Source organism: Gossypium arboreum, chromosome 13, assembly GCF_025698485.1.
Source record: "Gossypium arboreum isolate Shixiya-1 chromosome 13, ASM2569848v2, whole genome shotgun sequence".
In the NCBI taxonomy this organism is placed as follows: Eukaryota; Viridiplantae; Streptophyta; class Magnoliopsida; order Malvales; family Malvaceae; genus Gossypium; species Gossypium arboreum.
In genome coordinates this window covers 113,580,709-113,608,044 of record NC_069082.1, presented here as the reverse complement: position 1 = coordinate 113,608,044, position 27,336 = coordinate 113,580,709, and the positions used below count along the sequence as shown (strand labels likewise).

At 33.7% G+C, this 27,336-nt stretch overlaps 1 protein-coding gene across 1 annotated transcript; it reads left to right on the top strand.

Annotated features, from left to right (window-relative positions):
* The first annotated feature begins 20,241 nt into the window (after positions 1-20,241).
* On the top strand, positions 20,242-23,761 carry LOC108463309 (protein DETOXIFICATION 18-like). Its single transcript, XM_017763258.2, has 7 exons — positions 20,242-20,639; positions 20,707-21,251; positions 21,333-21,419; positions 21,519-21,575; positions 22,313-22,551; positions 22,735-22,853; positions 23,366-23,761. The coding sequence occupies exons 1-7, from the start codon at positions 20,382-20,384 to the stop codon at positions 23,495-23,497; spliced, it is 1,437 nt and encodes a 478-aa protein (XP_017618747.1). The 5' UTR covers positions 20,242-20,381; the 3' UTR covers positions 23,498-23,761.
* Positions 23,762-27,336: the final 3,575 nt, after the last annotated feature.

Sequence of the window (27,336 nt, the reverse complement as noted above, 5' to 3'; positions counted from 1 at the left end):
GGTAATTTCATAATTTTAATTTAATATGAATTATAGATTGAATTGAATAATTGAGGTTAATTGATATACTTAATTGAATGAAATTGTCTATTTAGATCAAGATAAACAACAACCGGACTTAAATCGAGGAAAGACGAAAGCTTTGGATTAATCTCCAACTCTACTTTTGCGACTATAGTTATCAAGGTAAGTTCGTAAGAGTTATAATCTTATTAATGATAGTTGATTGATTGACTGTTATATTATATTTGTAACACCCCGAACCCGAGACCATCGCCGGTGTCGGACACGAGGGGTTAACAATCCAAATCCACATATTGCACCCACCAATTTGACATTTCCAGACAGGCTGGAAATCTGCGTCACTGTCGCCTTAAAAATCATATCTCGAGTTTCAAAACTCGGAAACTGATTCCATAAATTTTCCCTGAATTTATACTCATATATCCATCCATGGATTTATTTTTAGAATTTTTTGTCAGGCCAATTGGTACAGTTTATTAGTAAAAGTCACCCATGTTACAGGGATCGACTGCTCTGACCTTCGCGCGTTACAACTTGAATATCTCCCTGTACAGGGCTTTAATACTGGTTCCGTTTGTTTCTAATGAAACTAGACTCAAAATGGAATCTGCACATATAAGGAATGACTTCTAATTATTTCTTGATAATTTATAGTAAATTTTTAAAGTCGCGACAGGGGACCCAGAAACCGTTCTGGCCCTGTCTCACAATAGCTTTAATATCTCTTAACATGTAACTCCTATGACCGTTTCGTTTCTTCCATATGAAAGTAGACTCATCAAGGTTAATTTACATAACTTATTCACTATTTAATACCATTCCTACAAATTTTGGTGATTTTTCAAAACCACACCACTGCTGCTGCCAGCATCTGTTTTCAAGGTAACCATTACCTATTTCATGATTTCCACGATTCAATTGGCCCTTTTGCATACATAGCACAAAGTGTGATCACGATTAACCATTCCAATGGCTAATCTTTTCAAACAATTCCATACCCCATAATGATCATCATACAAACGATTATAGAATCATACTAAAACGATATAAGCCATTTTCGCATGGCTATCCAAGCTTACACAAAACCGAAAGGTACATGACCTTCAACAATAGGGTAGTCCTATACATGCCATTTCAAAGTTCAACCAAAATTATACCAAAATGGAGGCTTTGATAGTGTAGATGACTTCGACTTTAATGATCCCGAATCCGATCGCTAACGAGCAAAATCTATAAAACAGAGAGCCAAAGCAACGGGGTAAGCATTTTTTTATGCTTAGTAAGTCTCAAGCAATAAAATCAGCTTTAACTAAAGCATTACATTCACATAGCCAAATGAATCATTTCATTAATACACATTCACATAATCATACTTACTTCACACTTCATCATTATACACTTTCACAAGATATCAACCAATTCAATAGCTGAAAACTCGTTAGTCGATTGAGCGAATGTTACTCAAACATATCGACTTTTCCAATGCACATATAAACATACCTTATTCTTTGCACTTTTCGAGCGTACTAATTAAATTTATTACAGCAACCAACGCTCACCTCCAGCCCAAGCTTCTTGAATACAACGGATATAACCACATGCACGAATGCCTTGGTCTTAGCCCGGATAGAACGACTTGCACAAATGCCTTGGTATTAGCCCGGATTTAACAACTTGCACGAATGCCTTGGTCTTAGCCGGATGTAGTCACTAGCACAATTGCCTTGGTCTTAACCGGATATAATTACTAGCATAAATGTCTTGGGACTTAGCCGGATATCATTCAATTGCTCATGCACACATATACATCAATAATCATTACACATCCATATTTCATTTTCGTTACTAAGGCTCAAACACAAACATATCACTAGCATAATCGCCTTCGGGACTTAGCCCGGTATCATTCAAATACTCATACACACATAAATCAATAATCATTACACATCCATATTTCATTTCACATAATTCGAGTAGGGTCATTTCTTGAGGACTTACCTCGGATGTCGTCGGACGGCTTCAACGGCTATTCGACCACTTTTTCCTTCCCTTTATCGGATTTAGCTCCCCTTTGCTCTTGAGCTTAACGAATACAAGTAGAAGTATGCAATATTTTTATCAATAATGTTTACTTGTCAATCACATTCGGCATCTCATATCATCTCACTTTATTATAATTTATCATTCAACCTTTAAACCAAAACGCCATTATATGACCACATATACATACATCCATATATTTAAGCTCAAGAATTTTAATATAACATCAAGTGCTCAAATTACTCATGTGGCCGATTATACATGGTCATAATACACAAAAATCAAAAATAAATTCCAAGACTTTCACATCATATATGTACTAAGCCGAATAAGTTGGCCAAGTTCACATACATTCTTCAACAATTCCTTCTTTAAACAAACACATCTAAGCCTTCCTTTCATATTATCAACTCCAACCATATACATTATTCAAGTATAACATTTTCATATTCGGCAATAGTATTACACATAATAGCCGATTCTTCTTACTTTGTATTTATGCATCTACTTGATCATTCGTTTAGTTCAAGCACCCATACACCAAGATTCATCAAGTTTAGCATGAAACATAACCTTAATCCTCAATAACCATTATGGTAGAAAGTTCTAGTCACCCCAAAATCACAATTTCTAACATGGGTCACCTAAAAAAATACTTGGTAACTAGCTCAATTTCATCTAAAATTTCAAGGATTCATATGAATTTCTCACCTTATTTATGGCTTAGAAACCAAATGGTTGCTCTCTTTTCTCCCTTAGAATCGGCCAAGAAGAATCAAGAACAAAGACTTGTTTCTTTCACCCATTTCTAATTATTCCTTAAATCATAAAGGCAACAACCATTTCCCTAAACATCTTCCATGGCGAACACTTGTATTACTACCACCTTCAAAATTTTTGACATGGGCAAGTAAAGGACTTAGTAACTAGCTTCATATATGCAAAGATTTCAAATACTAACATGGATTCCATACCTTAGTTCAAGCTCAAGTGACCGAATGCTAACTCTTCCCTTTTCTTCTTGAAGGATCGGCTAAGCTAGGAGGAAGATGAACCAAACTTTTTTTTCTTTGCTCAATACACGGCAATGGGGAGGGGGCAACCACACATACCCATTTTTTTTTCTTTTCTTCCTACTAACACCAATATAATAACCATTCTAACATCAACCATTAGCAAAACATGTTGGAAACATGTTCCCTTTGCCCATAATTTGTCATGGCCGCCACTAACCTTAGGAAATGGGATAATTGACATGCAACTCCATTTATTTCACTTCATGCATTATTAGGCCACTTAAAATTCACCTATCACATTTTCAAGTCCTAACACATAGGTCCTTTCTTATAAATTAGCACCTAATTAATAAAAATCAAGACACGAAATATTTACGCATACAAATTCCACATACAATAAGCACAGAATATAACACCTAATTATTCTTGTGACTCGGTTTTGTGGTCCCGAAACCACTCTCCGACTAGGGTCACATTAGGGGTGTCACAACTCTCCCCCACTTAAGAGATTTTCGTCCCCGAAAATCTTACCGGTAAATAGGTTTGGGTATCGTTCTTTCATAGAGTTCTCGGGTTCCCAAGTAGCTTCTTCTATCCCGTGTTTGAGCCATAACACTTTTACTAACGGAACCCTTTTGTTTCGCAACTCCTTCACTTCACGAGCTAGGATACGAATCGGTTCTTCTTCATAACTCATATCGGCTTGAATTTCAACCTCTGATGGACTAATCACGTGCAATGGATCGGATCTATAGCGTCAAGCATCGAAACATGAAAGACATCGTGAATCTTTTCGAGTTCAGGGGGCAAAATCAGACGATATGCCACTGGACCGACTCGCTCGGATATCTCATATGGCCCAATGAACCTCGGGCTCAACTTGCCCTTACGGTCGAATCTGAGTATCTTTTTCCAAGGTGAAACCTTGAGAAACACTTTATCTCCCACGATGCTCGATGTCTTTACGCTTGAGATCCGCGTCGACTTCGACGATCGGAGGCTATCTTGAGACTTTCACGGATTACTTTCACTTTTGTTCAAATCTCTAATCAAATCCACCCGAAAATTTTGCTTTCACCGAGCTCGGTCAAAACAATGGTGTACGGCATTTACGGCCGTACAAAGCCTCGTAGGGTGCCATCTTAATACTTGATTGAAAGTTGTTGTTGTAAGCGAATTCAATCAACGGCAAATACCGTTCCCATGAACCATCGAACTCGAGGATGCAACATCTCAACATATCCTCAAGTATCCGAATTATCCGCTCGGATTGACCATCGGTTTGGGGGTGAAAGGCGGTCTTTGAAATGCAACTTGGTACCCAAAGCTTCTTGTAACTTTTTCCAAAATCGCGAGGTAAATCTCGGATCTCTATCCGACACGATGGAAATAGGCACCCGTGCAATCTCACAATCGAGAAGCGTCTGATTCGGCTAGTTTGTCCATTGAAAAGTCCGTCGTCACGGGGACAAAGTGAGCCGACTTAGTCAATCTATCTACAACGACCCAAATCGTATCCTTCTTACTCACCGACAATGGCAGTCCGGATACGAAGTCCATTGTGACTCGATCCCATTTCCACTCGGGTATCATGATCGGCTGAAGTAATCCTGAAGGCACTTGATGTTCCGCTTTCACTTGTTGACATATTAAACACCTCGAAACAAAGTCGGAGATGTCTCGTTTCATACCATGCCACCAAAACCGACGTTTCAAATCATTGTACATTTTCGTACTCCCCGGGTGGATCGCCATTCGGCTACAATGGGCTTCGTTCAGTATTATCGAAATAAGTTTCGAATTCTTTGGAACACACAGACGACTCCTGAACCTCAAACAATCGTCATCATCGATCTGAAACTCCGATTCCTTGTTCGGAACACACTCGGCCCGTTTTGCAACCAACTCATCGTCGACCTTCTGAGCTTCACAAATTTGATGCATCAATAATGGTTTGGCTTTCAATTCAGCTACTAACACGTTGTCGGATCGAACGGACATGTGCACATTCATCGCTCAGAAGCGAATAATGATTTACGACTCAAGGCATCCGCAACCACATTCGCCTTTCCGGGTGATAGTCAATGACCAGCTCATAATCCTTTAACAACTCGAGCCAACGTCTTTGTCGTAGATTTAAGTCTCTTTGGGTCATCAAATATTTGAGACTTTTGTGATCCGAATACACATGGCACTTCTTACCAAATAAGTAATGTCGCCATATCTTTAAGGCGAATACGATGGCGACCAATTCGAGATCATGGGTCGGATAATTTTTCTCATGTGGCTTGAATTGTCTCGACACATAGGCCACAACTTCGCCCTTCTTGCATCAATCGCAACCCAACCCAAGTAGGGATGCGTCACTATAAATGACAAACTCTTTGCCCGATTCGGGTTGCACTAGAATTGGGGCTTCATCAAATAAGTTTCAGTTGATCGAAACCTTTCGACATTTCTCCGTCCATTCGAACTTAACATCCTTTTGGAGTAGCCGTCATTGGCGTGGCTATCGTTGAGAAACCTTTTACAAATCGTCGGTAATAACCTAAGAAGCCCCAAAAAGTCTCAACCTCATTAATATTTCTGAGGCTTCCAATTAAGTATGGCTGAAATTTTGTTCGGGTCGACTCGAATACCCGATGCAGGTACCACATGCCCCACCTCTCTTATCCAGAACTCACACTTGCTGAACTTAGCATATAACTGCTTATCCCATAAAATTTGCAGCACTAACCTCGGTGTTCAGCATGTTCGGTCTCATTTCTTGAATAGACCAAGATGTCATCAATGAATACGACTATGAACCGATCCAAATATGGTGCGAAGATCCGATTCATCAAATCCATAAATACCGCAGGGCATTAGTAAGCCCAAACGGCATCACTAGGAACTCGTAGTGACCATATCTCGCTCAAGGCGGTCTTGGAGTGCGTCCAATCTCGAATTCGCAATTGATAATAGCCCGATCTCAAATCTATTTTCGAGAACACCGAGGCTCCTTCGGTTGATCGAACAAATCGTCGATCTGTGATAACGGATATTTGTTCTTTATCGTCGCTTTATTAAGTCGACGATAGTCGATCTACGACCTCATGGTTCCATCCTTCTTTTCACAAACAACACCGGCGCACCCAAGGCGAAAAACTCGGGCGAGCAAAACCTCGTCCACCAATTCTTGAAACCGAGCTTTCAACTCCTTTAATTCCGTTGGTGCCATACGATACGGCTTATCGAAATTGGAGTGGTACCGGTACCAATTCGATGCCAAACTCTATTTCCGAGCAATGGTAAACCGGCAATTCTTGAGGAAAACATCCGGGTATTCACAAACCACCAGCGATTCGGGTTTCTTTTCTGACTCCTTGTCATCGAGCACATACGCAAGGTACGCTTTGCACCCTTTTCTTACATATTTCTGGGCCAACATTGCTGATATTACAGCTGGCAACCCCTTTAAGTCCGTAGACTCAACCCGAATTATCTCGTTATTCGTGCACCTCAAATCGATAGTCTTGCTTTTGCAATTTACAACCGCATCGTGCATGGTCAACCAATCCAAACCAAGAATAACGTCGAATTCATCGAACGGCAAAAGCATCAAGTCCGCCGGAAAACAAGAACCTCGGAATACTAGGGGACTTTTCTTGCACACCTTGTTGACAAGCACGTAATGACCCAAGGGGTTTGACACCCGAATTACAAACTCGAGAGACTCAATAGGCAAAGTCTTCTTTGGATGCTAAGGTTTCACATATATAAGAATGAGTAGAACCGGGTCAATCAAAGCAATCACATTAGTATCGAAAAGAGTGAAAGTACCGGTAATAACATCCGGTGAGGCGAAGATCCTCGCGTCTGGCGTATGGCATAAGTCCTAGCAGAGCACGAGCCTCGGATCGATGGTAGCATCTCTAGATCCTCTCGACCGCCACTAACATTGCCCATATTTCTAGGTGGCCTACTTGACGATGGTAGCACCGGGTTTCCACTTTGACTTACATTTTGTTCGAGCAACCTCGGGCAATCCTTGATAAAGTGGTCGGCCGATCCACACTTATAGCGAGAGCGATCACGGAACCTCAGACTCCTCGAATGCCATTTTCCACAATGCGAGACACTCGCTCTCTCTCGGCGATCATTTCCACCATCGCGATCGAAGTGACTCGTGTGGTCACAGGGGTCGATCGCGATCTCGTCTAGAAAAGCCCGGCGCCTCTAGACCGGCTCACATCATCTCGAAATCTCTTGATGCTGTTGAAGAGACTTTCCGAGGACCTTTTCGAATTCTCCGGTTCCCACATTAACTTTTTGTTTCTCCTTTCTAAGCTCTTTAGCTTTACAAGCTCGCTCAACAAGTACTACGAACTCTCGTATTTCGAGAATGCCAACGAACATCCTTATATCATCATTCAGCCCATCCTCGAAGCGTTTACACATAATAGCTTCGGACGAAATGCATTCTCGCGCGTACCGGCTAAGCCTCACAAATTTTCGTTCGTAGTTGGTAACTGACATAGAGCCTTGCTTAAGATCAAGAAATTCCCTTCGCTTTTGGTCGATGAATCTCGATGATATACTTTTTTGAACTTCGGTTTGAAAGAATTCCCAAGTCACTTGCTCTCTAGGCACCACGAAGTCGAGTACTCCACCAATAGTAGGCGGAATCGCGTAGCAAGGAGATGGTACACTTTAAGCACTCATCGGTGTACAAGATAGCTCATCGAGCACCGGATAGTGTTGTCCAACCAAAATTCAGCTTGCTCGGCATCGTCGCTATCCGTAGCCTTGAATTCATGGCCCCATGTTTACTAATTACATCATTGGGGCTTACTTGACCTTATTTGGTCGATTCTGGGAGGTATTGTAGGTCTGAGGGTTACATTAGTCGGGAATGGAGGTTGTGGAACAGTAGTGTTAGTTCGAATGTATTGGTTGAACCAATCATTCATCACACTATAAAAGGCTTGCCTAGCCTCATCATTCGGATTGTTGGCCATAGGTTGAGAGTCCGCCAAGACCTTTGTCCCTTCGCGGAGCAGCGCCACACTCTCCACATCATCAGCTATTGCTCGGTTGGGATCGGGATCCATTGCTATAAACAAACACAAATTGATTGTCGAAATCACCACACTATCAATTTATCACTATATGGCATGTATAGCTAGACCCCAAACATATCACGGTAGTCCTAGAATCGACTAAACCGTAGCTCGATACCAATAAAATTGTAACACCCCAAACCCGAGACCATCGCCATTAATCGGACACGAGGGGTTAACAAGCCAAATCCACATATTGCACCCACCAATTTGACATTTCGAGACAGTGGAAATCTGCGTCATTGTCAGCCTTAAAAATCATATCTCGAGTTTCAAAACTCGAAACTGATTCCATAAATTTTCCTGAATTTAGACTCATATATCCATCCATGTATTTATTTTTAGAATTTTTTGTCGGGCCAATTGGTACATTTTATTAGTAAAAGTCACCCATGTTACAGGGATCGACTGCTCTGACCTTCGCGTGTTACAACTTGAATATCTCCCTGTACAGGGCTTTAATACTAGTGCCGTTTGTTTCTAATGAAACTAGACTCAAAATGAAATCTGCACATATAAGGCATGACTTCTAATTCTTTCTGGATAATTTATAGTAAATTTTAAAGTCATGACAGGGGACCCGAAACCGTTCGCCCTGTCTCACAATAGCTTTAATATCTCTTAACATGTAACTCCTATGACTGTTTCGTTTCTTCCATATGAAAGTAAACTCATCAAGGTTCATTTACATAACTACCATTCCTACAAATTTTGGTGATTTTTCAAAACCACACCACTGCTGCCGCCAAAGATCATTTTCAAGGTAACCATTACCTATTTCATGATTTCCACGATTCAATTGGCCCTTTTTGCATACATAGCACAAAGTGTGATCACGATTAACCATTCCAATGGCTAATCTTTTCAAACAATTCCATACCCCATAATGATCATCATACAAACGATTATAGAATCATACTAAAAATGTATATAAGCCATTTTCGCATGGCTATCCAAGCTTACACAAAACCGAAAGGTACATGACCTTCAACAATAGGGTAGTCCTATACATGCCATTTCAAAGTTCAACCAAAATTATACCAAAATGGAGGCTTTGATAGTGTAGATGACTTCGACTTTAATGATCCCGAATCCGATCGCTAACGGGCAAAATCTATAAAATAGAGAGCCAAAGCAACGGGGTAAGCATTTTTTTATGCTTAGTAAGTCTCAAGCAATAAAATCAGCTTTAACTAAAGCATTACATTCACATAGCCAAATGAATCATTTCATTAATACACATTCACATAATCATACTTACTTCACACTTCATCATTATACACTTTCACAAGATATCAACCAATTCAATAGCTGAAAACTCGTTAGTCGATTGAGCGAATGTTACTCAAACATATCGACTTTTCCAATGCACATATAAACATAACTTATTCTTTGGGCTTTTTGAGCGTACTAATTAAATTTATTACAGCAACCAACGCTCACCTCCAGCCCAAGCTTCTTCGGAATACAACCGGATATAACCACATGCACGAATGCCTTCGGGTCTTAGCCCGGATAGAACGACTTGCACAAATGCCTTCGGGTATTAGCCCGGATTTAACAACTTGCATGAATGCCTTCGGGTCTTAGCCCGGATGTAGTCACTAGCACAATTGCCTTTGGGTCTTAACCCGGATATAATTACTAGCATAAATGTCTTGGGACTTAGCCGGATATCATTCAATTGCTCATGCACACATATACATCAATAATCATTACACATCCATATTTCATTTTCAGTTACTAAGGCTCAAACACAAACATAGCACTAGCATAATCGCCTTCGGGACTTAGCACAGGTATCATTCAAATACTCATACACACATAAATCAATAATCATTACACATCCATATTTCATTTCACATAATTGAGTAGGGTCATTTCTTGAGGACTTACCTCGGATGTCGTCAGACGGCTTCAACGGCTATTCGACCACTTTTTCCTTCCCTTTATCGGATTTAGCTCCCTTTGCTCTTGAGCTTAACGAATACAAGTAGAAGTATTCAATATTTTTATCAATAATGTTTACTTGTCAATCACATTCGGCATCTCATATCATCTCGCTTTATTATAATTTATCATTCAACCTTTAAACCAAAACGCCATTATATGACCACATATACATACATCAATATATTTAAGCTCAAGAATTTTAATATAACTTCAAGTGCTCAAATTACTCATGTGGCCGATTATACATGGTCATAATACACAAAATCAAAATAAATTCCAAGACTTTCACATCATATATGTACTAAGCCGAATCGTTGGCCAAGTTCACATACATTCTTCAACAATTCCTTCTTTAAACAAACACATCTAAGCCTTCCTTTCATATTATCAACTCCAACCATATACATTATTCAAGTATAACATTTTCATATTCGCAATAGTATTACACATAATAGCCGATTCTTCTTACTTTGTATTTATGCATCTACTTGATCATTCGTTTAGTTCAAGCACCCATACACCAAGATTCATCAAGTTTAGCATGAAACATAACCTTAATCCTCAATAACCATTATGGCCGAAAGTTCTAGTCACCCCAAAATCACAATTTCTAACATGGGTCACCTAAAAAATACTTGGTAACTAGCTCAATTTCATCTAAAATTTCAAGGATTCATATGAATTTCTCACCTTATTTATGGCTTAGAAACCAAATGGTTGCTCTCTTTTCTCCCTTAGAATCGGCCAAGAAGAATCAAGAACAAAGACTTGTTTCTTTCACCCATTTCTAATTATTCCTTAAATCATAAAGGCAACAACCATTTCCCTAAACATCTTCCATGGCGAACACTTGTATTACTACCACCTTCAAAATTTTTGACATGGGCAAGTAAAGGACTTAGTAACTAGCTTCATATATGCAAAGATTTCAAAGACTAACATGGATTCCATACCTTAGTTCAAGCTCAAGTGACCGAATGCTAACTCTTCCTTTTCTTCTTGAAGGATCGGCTAAGCTAGGAGGAAGATGAACCAAACTTTTTTTCTTTGCTCAATACACGGCAATGGGGAGGGGCAACCACACATACCCATTTTTTTTCTTTTTCTTCCTACTAACACTAATATAATAACCATTCTAACATCAACCATTAGCAAAACATGTTGGAAACATGTTCCTTTGCCCATAATTTGTCATGGCGGCCACTAACCTTAGGAAATGGGATAATTGACATGCAACTCCATTTATTTCACTTCATGCATTATTAGGCCACTTAAAATTCACCTATCACATTTTCAAGTCCTAACACATAGGTCCTTTCTTATAAATTAGCACCTAATTAATAAAAATCAAGACACGAAATATTTACGCATACAAATTCCACATACAATAAGCACAGAATATAACACCTAATTATTCTTGTGACTCAGTTTTGTGGTCCCGAAACCACTCTCCGACTAGGGTCACATTAGGGGTGTCACAATATTGGTTATCAATTGAATTGAATATATAAATAAATTAGCGTTTTGAGTAATTGATGGATAAATAATCCCGTTTGAACCTTAAGAATTCTTAAGATACGAATGACATGTCATTAGGGATTTCATGCTTCGGGTGCTAGTCTTGAATGTGCTACTGATGGTTGAGTCCTACATTTGTTGCGGATCCTCCATAGCTTGTGTGAGCAACATTGTGTAGCTAACATTCCGACCCACAGCTCGCGTGAGCAGGCCCATTTCACAGCCCGTGTGAGCACTATTGAAAAGGAAAGATTAAGGTTATATGGAAAGGCACACTATGTGTGAGTATTCCCATGTATCCGATGTAATTCTAGATGGTTTAACGGGTAAGTAAAGGTTAATGGCAAGGTATGTATACAATTGAATAATGGTATGTATACAATCTTATGAAAAGGTTAATGTGATAAATGATATGTACATGAAAATCTACTTATGATAGGGTTGAACTTATATGTATCATGTATGAACTTACTAACTTATGAGTTTGGTAGTGCTTATATAGGATTTTACTAAGCTTAAGAACATGGTAATAATGTTATGTATAATTTATAAATTGAGCTTAAGAATGGTATGTTATGTTTGAGTTTATACAAGCTTACTAAACACTAATTGCTCACGTAGTTATTTTCCTTTGTTTCATAGATTATCAAAAGCTCAACCGGTTGGAAGCTTGTTGGAGATTTATCACACTATCCAACAAACACTTTGGTAGTTTTTGTGTTATTTTAGCCAAGGTTATAAATGGCATATATAGGACCTTTTTATAATGAATGTCTTTGAGTATGTTAATGAATATTTTGGTATGGGTATGTCTTTTATGTATTCATTTTGTATGTTAGACTTATAATGCTTAGACAAGTTTAAGTCTTTTGGTCACTTTTACGCACTTGTAATATATGGTCCTTTTGGTATGTTTATAATGATATGTGAATAGTTACAATTGATGTCATTAGGTATTTAAATGAACTAGGTTTTGTGTTTGATATGTGGCAATATTGCCTTGTTTTGGTATAAATGAGGTGCCTTTGAATTGTATATTGGTTAGGTGAAATAGGTTGATTGAATTGGTATGTTTATATGTGTTTGAAAGGTGTTTAGGTCTTTTGAATGTATATGCAAATGGAATGGTTGATTGATTTTGTTCTCAAAATGTCTTGTTTTTAGTGTCAAATTATGGAGCACATGACCTGGGATACGGACTGTCACACGGCTTGGCTACACAGCTGTGTGTTACTTATTATTTCAATTTAATGAATTACACAGCCTGTGACACAGCTGTGTGTCACAAGTCAGAGAGTTACACAACTGTGTGACCTAACTCAGTGAGTTAGGTTTAAGACATGAATTGGGACACGACTGTGTATCCTTTTGTTCGAACACTACATAGTTTGGGCTATGTCACATGGCTTAGCCACACAGCTGTGTAACCCCTGTTTCCAAAGTTTTCAACTTTTTCCCAAATTTTCTGAATTCTTTAAAATTTGTCTCAATTTTTTTCTAAATTATTTTTAAGGCCTCAAAGGCCCAGTTTAAGGCCCAAATGTATATGTTTGTTAAGTTTATAATGAGTTTTCTATAATTATCATTAAATGACATTATTATTCTGATTGTAAGGTAATGCTCTGTAACCCTAATTTGACGACAGAGACAGGTTAAGGGTGTTACACGAAAAACGAGCCTCAAATTTTTCCCAAACCTGGCCCAAATAAAAATGCTAAAATCCGAGTCCAACCTTGTAACACCCCTAACACGTCTCCGTCGTCAAATTAGGGTTACAGAGCATTACCAAACAATCAAAACAACATTTAACATCATATCATTAACCTAAAAACCTATCAAACATATGCATTTGGTCCCTAAATCGAGCTTTCAACACCCTAAAAATAGCTTAGAAGCAATTCAGGACTAATTTGAAATGAAACAGAAGATTTGGGAAAAAGTTGCAAATTTTGAAAACAGAGGTCACACAACTGTGTGGCCAAGCCGTGTGACATAGCCTACACTGTGTAACAATTGAGAAAAGGGACACACGACCATGTCCTCGCCCATGTCTCCACTCGTGTAACTCTTTAACTTGTGACACACAAGTCTTGTCGCAAGCCGTATGGTAGGCCGTGTAACTCACTAGTTTAATACACTAACAATTTTATAAATGAGACACAATTGTGTACCTAGGTCGTGTGTGTCATATGGTCGTATGTGTTACACAGTCGTGTGACAGCTCATATCCTAGGGCGTAAGATCCATAAATTGACCCTAAAATAAGCCATTTCAAGGCCAAAACACACTTAACCATCCATCCCATTTGTGCACACATTCAATTGACCTAAGTATCATTCAAACACTTATAAACATACCATTTGAAACATCATATTTCATCTAACCAATATGCCATTCAAAGGTACCACATTCATATCAAAAAATCAATGATCAAATCAAAGCAATATAGCCACATTTCAAGCATAGAACCTAGTTTCTTTAACTACCAAATAACATCACATATAACCATTTACATGCCATCACAAACATACCAAAAAGAATCTTACATACAAGCACTTAAGAATTGCCAAAATGACCTAACTTGTCAAAGCTCCAAATTTCATCAAGCCAAATATAAACTTCAAAAGCCTATAAATATCATTATAAAAGGGTTCTATACATGTCATTTATAACCTTGGCCAAAATACTAAAAAACTAAATGGTTTCTGGATAGTGTGATAGATCTTCATCAAACTTCCAACCAATCGAGCTTCCGATAATCTATAAAACAAAGGAACGTAACTATGTAAGCAACTAGTGCTTAGTAAGCTCGTATAAACTCAAACATAACTTGCCTTTTCTTTAGACAAACTATAGAATAAGCATAATATCATTTCCAAGACCATAAGCTTAATAAAAGCCTATACAAGCACCATCAAACTCACAAGTTAGTAGATTCATCCATGATACATATGAGTTAAATCATATAGTAAGTAGAATTCATATACACATCATTTAACTTATCAGCCTCTTCATAGGGTCATGAACCATTTCAATTGTATACTTTTCTTGCCATTTCCTTTACTTACCCGTTGAACCATCTAGAATTACATCGGATACTCAGGAATGCTCACACGTAGTGTGCCTTTCTGTATAACTGTAACATTTCCTTTTCAATAGTGCTCACACGAGCTGTAGGTCAGAATGTTAGCTACACGAGTTGTGGAGAATCCATAAAAAATGCAGGACCTCAGCCATTGGTAGGACATTCAAGACCAGCACCCCAAAAATGAAATCTCTAATGACATGTCATTCGTATCCTAAGAATTCTTAAGGCACAAACAAGATTATTTATCCGTCAATTACTCAAAGCATCAATATATAAGCATTTTAAAATCTGTTTATATTAACACAATATAGCATATAATCAATTTAGCTATCATTAATACGATTACAATTCATACGAACTTACCTCAATAACTATGGTCGTAGAAGTAGAATTTGAAACTAATCTGAAGCTTTCGCCTTTCCTCGATTTAAGTGCTGTTGTAGGTTATCTTGATTTAAATAGATAATTTCCTTCGATTAAGTACTTCAAGTATCCAATTCAATCAATAATTCATATTTATGTAAAATTACGAAATTACCCCTAATATTTTAACTTTTCACTATTTAGTCATTAAGCTCATAACTTGAATATTAATCATTTTAACCTAAATCCATATTAACCAATGCTACAAGGGACCTTGGAACAACCCATAGTTACCAACAATTCACAATAAACCCATGGATTGACATTTTCAACGATTTAATCCCTATTTCAAAATTCATCAAAAATCACTTAACAAAACAAGTTTGTTTAACAATCAAGATTAATAATCTACCAAATAACTTCAAAACATATTAAAAACAACCATGTCAAGTCCCTCAACCTTTAACAATTTTGCAAATTAACCCCCCGAGTTAGCTAGATTAAGCTGCAACGAGTTTAAAAACATAAAAATCATTAAAAACAGTACAAATTTACATACCATGCAATGAATTAAACCCTAGCTGAACTTCAAGCTTATCCTTTCATGGAGGTTTTGGTTGAAACAAAAAATAAAAGAAAGAAGATGATAGTCTTTTGTTATTTGTTTTGTATTTATTTATCTAATTTCTAATTTACCCTTACTAATTTAACTGTAAATTTCACTATAACCTTGTCCATTATTGTCCATTAACAATATCTATGACATATTCACCAAATAAGTCCATTGATTTAAAATTCTAAGGCCATTTAATCCAATTTACTATTAGAAACTCACTTTTGCATCTTTCACAATTTGATCATTTTTACCTAGTTAATCATTTAAACTTCAAAATTTCTTAACAAAAATTTAATACAACCCTAATATCATCCCATAGACTTTAATTAAATATTAAAATAATAACTCGCTCGATGGAATTGTGGTCTCGAAACCACTATTTTCGACACCACTAAAATTGGGCTATTACAGACTTACCCATATTAATTTTTTATATAATTTTTAAAATATAATACATCAAAAATACTAAAAACATTAAAATAAAAATTTTCCAACAAATTGAAAATAAATTTAAATAATCTTTATACGCCACTAACATATATGCAACTTAACAAGCAAATGTCTTTAAAATAGTAGCAAAATTAACAATAAAATAAGAGTTATAAAATATCCAAACAATAACAACAAAATAGCAGCAGTATAATAGTAAAATGACAATAGAACAATGAGAAAACAAAAGGAAAAAAAAGAAGAAAATAACATATTTCTTTTTTCTTTTTGCAAATTCAGGTTGGGCTGAGCTGAGCCAAAAAAGCCTTACATGAGGCCCGACTTGTTTTCTAAACGAGTATAATTTTTTTTTGTTAAGCCCATTTTTTGGACCTATATTTTTGCTCAAATTCTTTCACTTTTCAGGTGGACCTTCGGGCCAGGCCTACAGGCCTAATTTGCCCTAATGTTTGATAGTGACATTTCTTTTTCTTTTATGATTTGGGAGTATGGGACGTGGGTGATTGGGAGGGAACAAAAGAAATAAAGAGAGAAGAAAAAAATAGGAAAGAAGGAAAAGAAAGTAAATAAAAACAACATGATATATTTTTTATATATATTTTTCATATATTAATAATTATTTTTTTATATTTTTTTACCTTATTCGATAGTAAGTTAATTTTATGCTTTTAATGTATCTATTTTTGGCTAATTTTTTAATAAAATATTATTAAACTTATGAATTCTTGCTTAAATCTTATCAAGGATGAGTTCAGAGTGCCAAAAATTGAAGATCAAGCGAAATGGGCTAAATTGGAACAAGATGCAAGAAATGGGACTGAATTAAAAAGATTGCAGAATTAGTGGCTGATTAAATCAGATTTTTTGAAATTTTCAAATTCTATAAATAGTAAAAATCTTATTTTAGCTTGCATAATCTTAGAGGAATCATGCTAATTTTAGTTGGTTGATTCGTGCTAAATATAACACTTGAAAAAGTGTATAAATACTTGTACTAGTGGCTTGGAAAGACACACTTGAAGGGAATTAAATACAATTGCTTTCGTTTATTTCATCCAGCGTCTTTAGCTTTTGAGCTTATTGCCAATTTCTTTGTTTTTCTTTCTTTTGATTCAATTGCTTTGTAAGCCTTTCTCCTTTTCACCTATCACCATTACATTCAAATTCAGTTCTAAACCCCAATTGAGTATGATTAATTTCATGCTCAACTAAATCTCATTTAGCCTTAGTCTGGTTATCATTCCTATTGAGAATCATGAGATATGAACTCGCATTAAACCTCTCAAACATGGTCTTCGTTATCTCTCCGATATATAAGATAGTCCCAATCGTCCCTTAAAGTTAATTCAATTTCAATTCAAAAAGCACACGTTGGGTTGGAGTTGTTTGGCATACAATTGGGAAAATGAGTCGGTCGTCTGCTGAGTTCGAGTTCCTGTGAACAAATTGGGTGTCTGGGTGTGTTACATGGTTAGATAATCGGTAAGGATCTGCTTGCAGATCGTACCGGAACCAACTACACAATTAAAAGTTGGTGGTTGGGGTATCTTTGATCGCTATAAGCAGCTTATCATTTGGAAAGGAAAATCTACTTTATTGGTTTGGAATCTTAAGTTTCAATACCAATAAAATGGATAGATTAAAGTGTGATGACCATAGGTATCAAATGAATAGTTTGAGTGATGACAAGTTCTGTGATTAATAGCTTAACGTGAGTAATGAGTAAAGATCATCAGGGAACTATCCAATTTACTATTTAAAAAATATAAAATATATAAGAATAATTTTATATATTTATAATTAAATTTAAATAAGAATATTTTTATTATTTTAAAATAATAAAATAAATCATTGGAGCGAGCCAAGTCTAGTTGGGCTTGAGTTTAGAATTTTTTTTTTTTGAGATCTTGTCTAAATTCAACCCTCTAAATCATGATTGGTACTCAATTAAACCCCTTGAATTCATTTTTCCGTTAAAGCCTAAAGCCCAAACGGTCGTGGCAAGTAACATGGTAAAATATGATGTAACAACTAACATGGAAAAATATTAACGCGATGGTTCAATTGATTTTTTTACGAGAACTTAATTGATTATTTAAATAAAAATTATTAAAATTTTAAAATATAAATTATAAAATTCATAAAAGAAGTATTAGAAATTTATAAATAATTATAAAATTTATTAAAAACTATAAAAATTATAGAAAAATTTTAAATGTTATATAGTGATATTTTTCCAGTTGAAATTCAAAGAAAACAAAAGATTTTATTGAAAAAACAAAAAGTCCTCATTAATTTTAATTATCAATTTTAGCCCTAGGACACAAACTGCCACTTATAAAATCATATTTTAAAATTTATTAGAAAAGATAATTTTAAGTCAATGTTAAAATCTAAAAAATAACAATTTTAGGTCTACACTAAAATATAGAAAAAAAATAGATTTGAGAATCAGTTATATGGACGTCTAAAATTGATATCTTATTAAATATATATCATATAATTTTTAAAAATATAAATTTAATTTTAGTAATTAAATGCGATCCCATAAAATAAAAAATTATTTATTCGTACATATTTAAAGTAAATCATAATTTATTTAAAACAAAATACCTGTCAAATTTTATTTTGCTCAATTTAAAAACACATCTCATTTGTAATAAAAATTAATAAAATTTCACCCTCATGATTGATATTAAATCGAGATGTTGTGTTATACACTTAAAATTTATTTAAAATTAATTTCATGAGTAGAGAGCAAAGTACGTAAAAACTGCGTGAACTCAAGTTAATTGGTTTTAAAATAGAAAAGTGAGATTTACCCAAGCCCAAAGTTATGGGCTAAAATCCTTTCTAAGACACCAAAGTTGGGCCGGTTACAGGCTTCTTTCCACCGGTTCGGGTCGGATCCCATTTTTTTAAAAATTAATTTTGATAATTTTTTTAAAAAAAAAAATCGATTGCTTTATGAAATACAAATTTTAAATTTAGAAAATCTAATCCTCCTTTCTTTATGAAAGATCAATTGGAGAGAGGAAATTAATTTGGTATTCTACTTTGACTTTGGATGCATTCTCTTTCAAACTACTCACTCCACTACTTGTTATTTATATTATATCTACATTTATTTTAACATTTACTCCCTCGATTTGTAAATGTGTCCAAATTACTCTTCAACCTTTCATCATTTAATATTTTAATGTATTTTATAATTATTTTAATTTTTACTTAATATAATATTTTAAAAAAATTGTTGATCACTTAATATAAAAAACTATTAAGTTTATTACAAATTTGAATAGATGTTTTAAAAAAATATTCTGAAAATATTTTTTTTATAAGTATTATATGAATACCTTTTAACTTCAAAATGACATTGGAAAATTTAATATAAAATTTTATAATGATAAAAGAACTGATTTTTATATTTAAAGATATTAAATTCTTAAAAAACTAAATTTTAAATGTAAAAATTTATAAAAATTTAAATAATATTTTAATTTGCAATAATCAACTCAATGTTAAATTATTATAGAAAACTTATCTGCTTTGTTGATTGAGGAAACGGTGGCGGCTTTCAATAAATACTTATGTTTTAAAATATATAAAAAGGTTTGGTCTCACAAATCCCGAAGGGTCAAAGAGTCAAAGTTGAGACGCAGGCAACCAAAACAATATTGTAATTTGAAGCCACCATAAATTATCTTACCTTACATCAGTACAAAATAAATTTGAGTATTTAGCTATCGAATTGTGTGCATGGTTTAAATTTAATCAATCATTCAATTCATTAAATTAATTTATTTTTCAATAGATTTATTACAGTAATTATAAATTATATCGATTTTTAATTGTATGTTATATAATATTAAATTAATATATTCTTTTTACTTTATGTTAATAAGACGATTAAATTTATTTCTTAAACTGAAAAATAATGCATATCAATGTGAAAATTTTTACAATTTTGTGTCTCATTATTTAAACATCTAATAAAAATTAATCTAAAACTTGATAAAACACTGAAGAACAAAAATAAAAAGAAAAGAAATTAATTAAGGAGAAGTTTTATTAGAATAAAAAAAAAAAAGGTTAAAACAATCTATAAGGACCAAAATGTAAAACTCGCAACATTGGATGTGCTATAATACAGTATGTAATGAACACCATCTCTGAGAAGCGAGATAAGCTTTCCATTTAAATCTACAATAATGGCAAGTCCATTGAATGTAGAGGGTGCTAATGGCTGTAGACCAGAAGGAACCAATGGAGGGTGTTGGAAAAAAGTCGTGGATTTAGGAGAGGCTAAGACTCAAATAATGTTTGCAGTGCCAATGGTGTTATCCAATGTTTTTTACTTCTCAATTACTATGGTTTCTGTCATGTTTGCTGGCCACCTTGGTGAGGTCGAGCTTGCTGGTTCAACACTTGCCAATTCGTGGGCCACTGTTACTGGTTTTGCTTTCATGGTAAACTCTTAGTTTAAATCTTAATCTGCTTTTTCATGTTCTCGTCTCAAAATTTTTGTGAAATCAGACAGGCTTAAGTGGAGCATTGGAGACCCTTTGTGGTCAAGGATTTGCTGCAAAAATGTACAAAATGTTGGGGATTTACCTTCAAGCTTCTTGCATTATTTCCTTCTTTTTCTCGATTATCATATCGGTTTTATGGTCCTTCACTGAGCCAATCCTTGTTTTGCTTCATCAAGATCCTGAAATCTCGAGAGCTGCTGCTGTTTACATCAAGTACTTGATTCCTGGTTTATTTGCTTATGGTTTTCTGCAAAACATATTGAGGTTTCTTCAGACACAAAGCGTTGTTATACCTTTGGTCGTGTTTTCTGCCGTTCCTTTGGTTATGCATTTCGGGATTGTTTACGGTTTGGTAAACAGGACAAGTGTTGCTTACAAAGGTGCTCCTATGGCGGCTTCAATTTCAATATGGATATCATTTCTTTTATTAGCTCTATATGTTCTTTTCGCCAACAAATTTCAGAACACATGGACCGGATTCTCTTTAGAATCATTTCGTTATATCATACGGAACTCCAAATTAGCCCTTCCATCTGTGGCAATGGTTTGGTGAGTATTTATTTAACCCTTCATTTTCCTTAAAACTATTAGTATGAGTTTAACACTACTATTGATCATATGTTGTGCTAGTTTGGAGTTCTGGGCATTTGAGATTCTTGTGTTCTTAGCTGGTCTGATGCCGAATTCAAAAATAACAACTTCATTGATTGCAATATGGTAGCATTTTTCTTCTCTCTTTTTTTTTTTTTTTTAATCATATATTTTCTTATCCATTTTTACCGAGCTTTAGTTTTGTTTTTGTATCATCTCCTCCAGTGTGAATACAGAAAACATTGCCTACATGATCACATACGGCCTTAGTGCTGCTGGAAGGTTAGCTTTTTCACCAATTTTCATCTCTGTTATTCGAATTTGGATAGAAATATATACCTCACATAATTATATTTAACTGGTTGAATTTTGTTTTTAGTCCTTATACTTTATGAAAATTGTGGATTTAATCCTTATATTTTAATTCGTTCATTTTTAGTCCCTGTTCATTTCAGATTTTTCAATTTTAACTCTCCCTAAATGATAATTGTTAAATTCATTAAGTGAAGTGCTACTATTTCCAAAATCTGACACGACAAACATGTATGTAATGTTATGCTAGCTTATTATTTTAACATATTTTCATTAAAACTCTAGTTAATGGATTAATGAATATCATTTACATTAAAACTGAAATTTCAAAATTCAAAATTATAGGAACTTAAATTGATTTTATTAGAGAATATAGATTAGATCTACAACTGAGACCAAAATTGGTCAATTCAAAAAGTATAGAGACTAAATTTGATCAAATTAAAGTGTAAAAATTATCCACAATGTTCGTAAAATATAGAGACTAACAGCAGAGTTTAACCTATTTAATTTTATTTTCAAAATTTTCATTTACTTTGAAAATCAATAAGATTTTATTCATGTGTCCATATCAAAATATTTAGTATTCCCAACAAATGCTAACTGGAATAGTAAGGCATATTACATTTTTATGGAAAGATACAGATTCAAACCTTTAAGATGACATTATAAAATATATATTGAGATAAGGTTGTGCTTTTTCCCAGCACAAGAGTGTCGAATGAATTGGGGGCAGGAAATCCAAACCGGGCAAAACATGCCATGACAGTCACTCTCAAGCTCTCCATCCTTCTTGCGCTCGTAGTTGTTCTAACCATAGCCTTGGGACATGATATCTGGCCTGGTTTCTTCAGTGATAGCCATTCCATTATAAAAAAATTTGCACAGTTGACACCGTTGCTCATCGTTTCTATAGTGATTGATGCTATACAAGGCGTATTATCAGGTTTGGATTATGTTCGACAATTCATATTTACATTTTGAAATGATCGATTCTTTGCTCATTGTTTCTATAGTGATTGATGCCATACAAGGCGTATTATCAGGTTTGGATTATGTTCGACAATTCATATTTACATTTTGAAATGATCAATTCTAACTTAAAACCATCCATCATGTGGTGTGGCAGGGGTTGCTAGAGGATGTGGTTGGCAACGCTTGGCAGTATTGGTGAATTTCGGCGCTTTCTATTTCATTGGCATGCCAATTGCGAGTGTTCTCGGTTTCAAATTTAAGCTGCATGTTAAGGTGAGGAAATTATGAATCTCAATACGGAAAACCCTTTTTTGATAAATGATTGACAAACCATTTTTCTCCATTAACATTTAAAATTACAATTAAATAATTTTTATCCGATCAAATGAATAAAATACATAATTATTTTTATAATAAAATGTTGTTTGATAAATTGAAAAATTAAGTGTTGAAAAAATAAATATTGGATATAAAATTTAAAATTTGTTTGGTATATTAATTAAAATTATTGGATTTGAAATATATATTATTGTTTTTAAAAATATGTTATTTTATAAAAGAAATAGAATAAAAAAATAATTGAAAGAATTTCTATGCAATTTTTTATAAACAATCATTTTACGTTTTATTTCTTCAATAATTTCATTTTCTTTAAAATTATTAATTAAATAAAATTTTTATATATAATGTAAAAATAATAATGTCTATTGTTTTAATAATGTTAGTGGAGTTTTATAAAAAAAATTAATTTGTTGTCCCACTAATTATTATTTCTTTGTGATTAGGGTTTATGGATAGGCTTAATTTGTGGTCTATCTTGTCAAGCTTGCACCCTTGTGTTGATTACATTTTATAGAAAATGGACAAAATATGAGGTTTCAGAAGAGAATGTCAAAGAAACTCAAGTTTCTGTTTAATTTCTCCAAAAAAACAAATTCTTGATACGATTTCGTTAGTGGATAAAATACCATCAATTAGTGGATCAAAAGTTCGACACCACCAATAATATGATACTACAAGAGGATTTGATACAACCAAGTTTAAGCATGATAATGAGAAAAATTAGCATGGCAGTTTCTTATTTGATGTTGGATTCTTTAAGATGAAGTCACTCAAACAAATTAGATCATGGACCCAAAGTCGAGATATTATTTTATGGAGCTTTCCCATCATATTATTTATACTCCATTTTTAATTATTTAATTACGTTTCAATAATTTTTTTAATATTCTTGATACATAAATTTAGTAATTTTTTTACACTGAATCTCAAACTTAGAACTTTGAATCTTGAACCTAAACCCTGAACTATAAACTCAGACATAAACCCTAAACCCTTTCAACGTTCAAGATTTAGGATTCAAGGTTTGTGTTTAGTGTTTGGGGTTTAATATTCGAGTGAGGTTTAAGTTTGGGGGTTTGGGGGTTTGGTTTTAAGGTTCATAATTCATGATTCGAGTTTGGGGTTTAAGGTTTAGGTTTTGAGGATCAGGGTTCAGGGTTCAGGGTTCAGAGTAAGAAACTTACCAAAATTGTGGCAATGACATGGAAAATATTGCTGAAATGTCATTAAATAATTAGAAAGGGACCATGAATGATGTGGTGGGAAGGGTCCATAAAATAATTTCTACTTTTCAATGGCCGTCCTTCGTACCAGCATTTCCGCTCTAGCAAAATTATTTTCAGTTTTGCTTCTCAAGGCATGATTTGCTGAACTAGTTTTTCCACTCTAGTTGAACCATTTCGATTTTTTTTTTTGCTTTTCAAGGCTTGTTCCTTGTATCGGTCTTTTTAAGGTTAGCAAAATTTGATTCGTTTTGAAAAAATTGAAAAAATTTAAATTCCGAGTTAATTGAATCGAGTTATTCGAGTCAACTTGAATAAATAATTTGAGTTCTGAGTTCGAGTCAAGTTGAATTTTATAACGTGAATAACTCAAATAATTTGAATAAAAAATGGGTGTAAATACCTTTTGGTCCCTATTAATTTTGAAAATGAACAAATTGGTCTCTCTTAATAAAAATTAAAAAAATTCAAAATATTTTCAAAAGTTTAAATAATTTTTAAAATTCAAAATATTTATAAAAATTAAAATTTATGTTTTTAAAAATTATAGAAAATTTTAAAAATTCTAATAAGCATATAAAGAAGTTAAAATTTTAAAAAAATTTAGCAATTAATGCAAAAACAGGCAATTGGAAAGTAATAGTCATGTTTCTAATCCTCTAAGCTACCAACAAAAGAACTATACCATTTGATCCCTCTATGATCTTGACCAAAAAAAATTAATAAAATGCAAAGGTAGAGGGATTTTACCATGAATCGATTGATTCTATATGACTTATTTCCAACCCTTTAATCTCTTTTATTCTGTCATGGGGTTGAGGGTGATTTTTTTTATGTCACGTTCACAAATAGGCATGCTAGATTATGCATTTCATCTATCTATATATACAGATAAATAGATTGGCCTATAGGTTTGCACAAGATATCTTTCTATACGTAGTGATGGTATCAACTCATATGGCCATGTTCGATTCGGTGGAATAAAAATAAAATAGAAATTAACTTTCGGAGAGATAGTTGAGTGGTTGATAGCTCTGGTCTTGAAATCTGGTATAGTTCGAAACAAATAGCTATTGGGGGTTCGAATACCTCTCTCTTCTTTTGCTCGATGAATAGATTTCTTTCTTTATTGCTTTTTCCTGGATTCTTAATTAAGAATCTTAATATTAATAAAAGGTAATGGCTCAGCTGGGTGGAATAGTCGAGCCAAAAAAAAATATTGTAGATAGAAAATGAGTTGAAACGAAAGGAAAACAAAATAGAATAATAATTTTGAGAACTAAATAAGTTAATGATTCAAGTTTATTATACTAAAATATCTAACTTTTTTATTATTTTGCTTTGAATTTTTTTCAAATATATATAGTTTCAAATTATGTGCTCGCCATAAAATTAGTTATCTGATAACAAAATTTTAATTTGACATGTTCAATTTTTAATTTAACTCAAACAATTTCACTCGATTCGATTCAACTTGAATTTTATTTCTCGATTTGAAAAAAAAATAAAATTAAGTTAGGATGATAAAATAAGACTCGTCAACTCCATTAACTCGAATTTTTTTTACTCAATTCGATTCGATTCGATCGAATACTCACTCAAATTCTTTCTACTCTAGAAGAATCCTCTTTGATTTTTGTGCTTTCTAAATATGCCTTTTGGTTCTTGTGATGTTGATATTTTAAATTATTGGCAAAATAAGATCTCTACTTTAATGGTGATGACATTTTGATTATATTTTTTATTAAAAATTTTAATTGAATTTGTATTTATTAAGTTAGGTTGGTAGGCTTCTTGGAAAAAATATCATAGATTTCTTTTAATAGGCATTAATTTTTCACAAGCTTTAAATAAGTCAAAATTCATTTATTTTATTAATTTTAATTTAAAATGATAATTTTCATAATCATAAGTTTTAAATTATTATATAAAAAATTTAAAATCACAATTTAAATTATTTAGAAGTCAAAGAGGACTAACAAATCAGAAGAAATATAACTTTTCTAACAATATTTTAAATAAATAATAAAAGTCCATCATCCTCGCCAATAAAAGAAGAAAATTTTAATTTTATATAAACACACAAATTTATTTATCCTTTTCAATTAAATTGAAAGAAAATTTTGAAAAAAAATTAGGAGTGGGAAAGCATTTTGTCCCTCTACTAAAAATTGTCAAATTAGTTTTTGTATATTAGAAAAAAGTACAAATTGACTATTCTATTAAAAATTTCATCCATTTGCACTATTAAGTGATGATTTGACTTTTTTTTAAAAAAAATTATGCAAGTGATGTGGAATTAAATGATGAGTAGGATTAGGTAAAAGTATCATGGAAACCCTTGTATAAAGAGTCAGATTATATTTTACCCCCTCTATTGAAAAAAGTGTAAATTAATCCATGTATGTTAGATGAAAGAGCAAACTGGTCTTTCAGTAGAAAACATTTGTTTCTTCTATTAAGTGATAACATGGTTGATGAAGCAACTAAACAACGTCATGTGGTGTGCCATATGTACCTTATACTGGTGGGGATTTTAAGTGTTAGCAAATATTTAAAAATTAAAAAATATCCTAAACAAAAAACAAAATTTTAATAATTATTTTAAAAACACATATAAGATGAAACTAGACAACTATTTTCTAGGTTCATCCTATATGTCTTTTAAATAATTCTATAATTATAGATAATTATTTAAAATTCTATTTTATACATAAAATTATTTAAAAATTATGTTTTTATTATAAAACTAAAAGAGGATGTAACACTCACCTAGTCCGGTCGCCAAACTCGAGCTATAGGATGCTACAACAATTAACAAAGTATATTACCTAAAAATCTGGCTTTAAAATTCAATTAAACAATAAAAACATTTCATATCCATGCATAATATGATTTACAAACTAATCCAAGTCTCAATCGACCTTACAAAAGCTCTTGATTTGACCCGAGAATAAAATATAGACCAAATTGAAACTTTCCAAAAAGTAGAGCAAATTTTCAAAACAGGGGTCATACGGTCGTGTGCCCAAGCCATGTAACAAACAATGATCGTGTGGAACTGAAGTCACATGGTCGTGTGTCTAGATCGTGTAACTCACTAAACCGTGTGGATCAAATTGCAAAAAAAATTATCAAAAGTTACACGGTCATACGGCTGGGCCGTGTAACAAACTGAGACCATGTGAAAA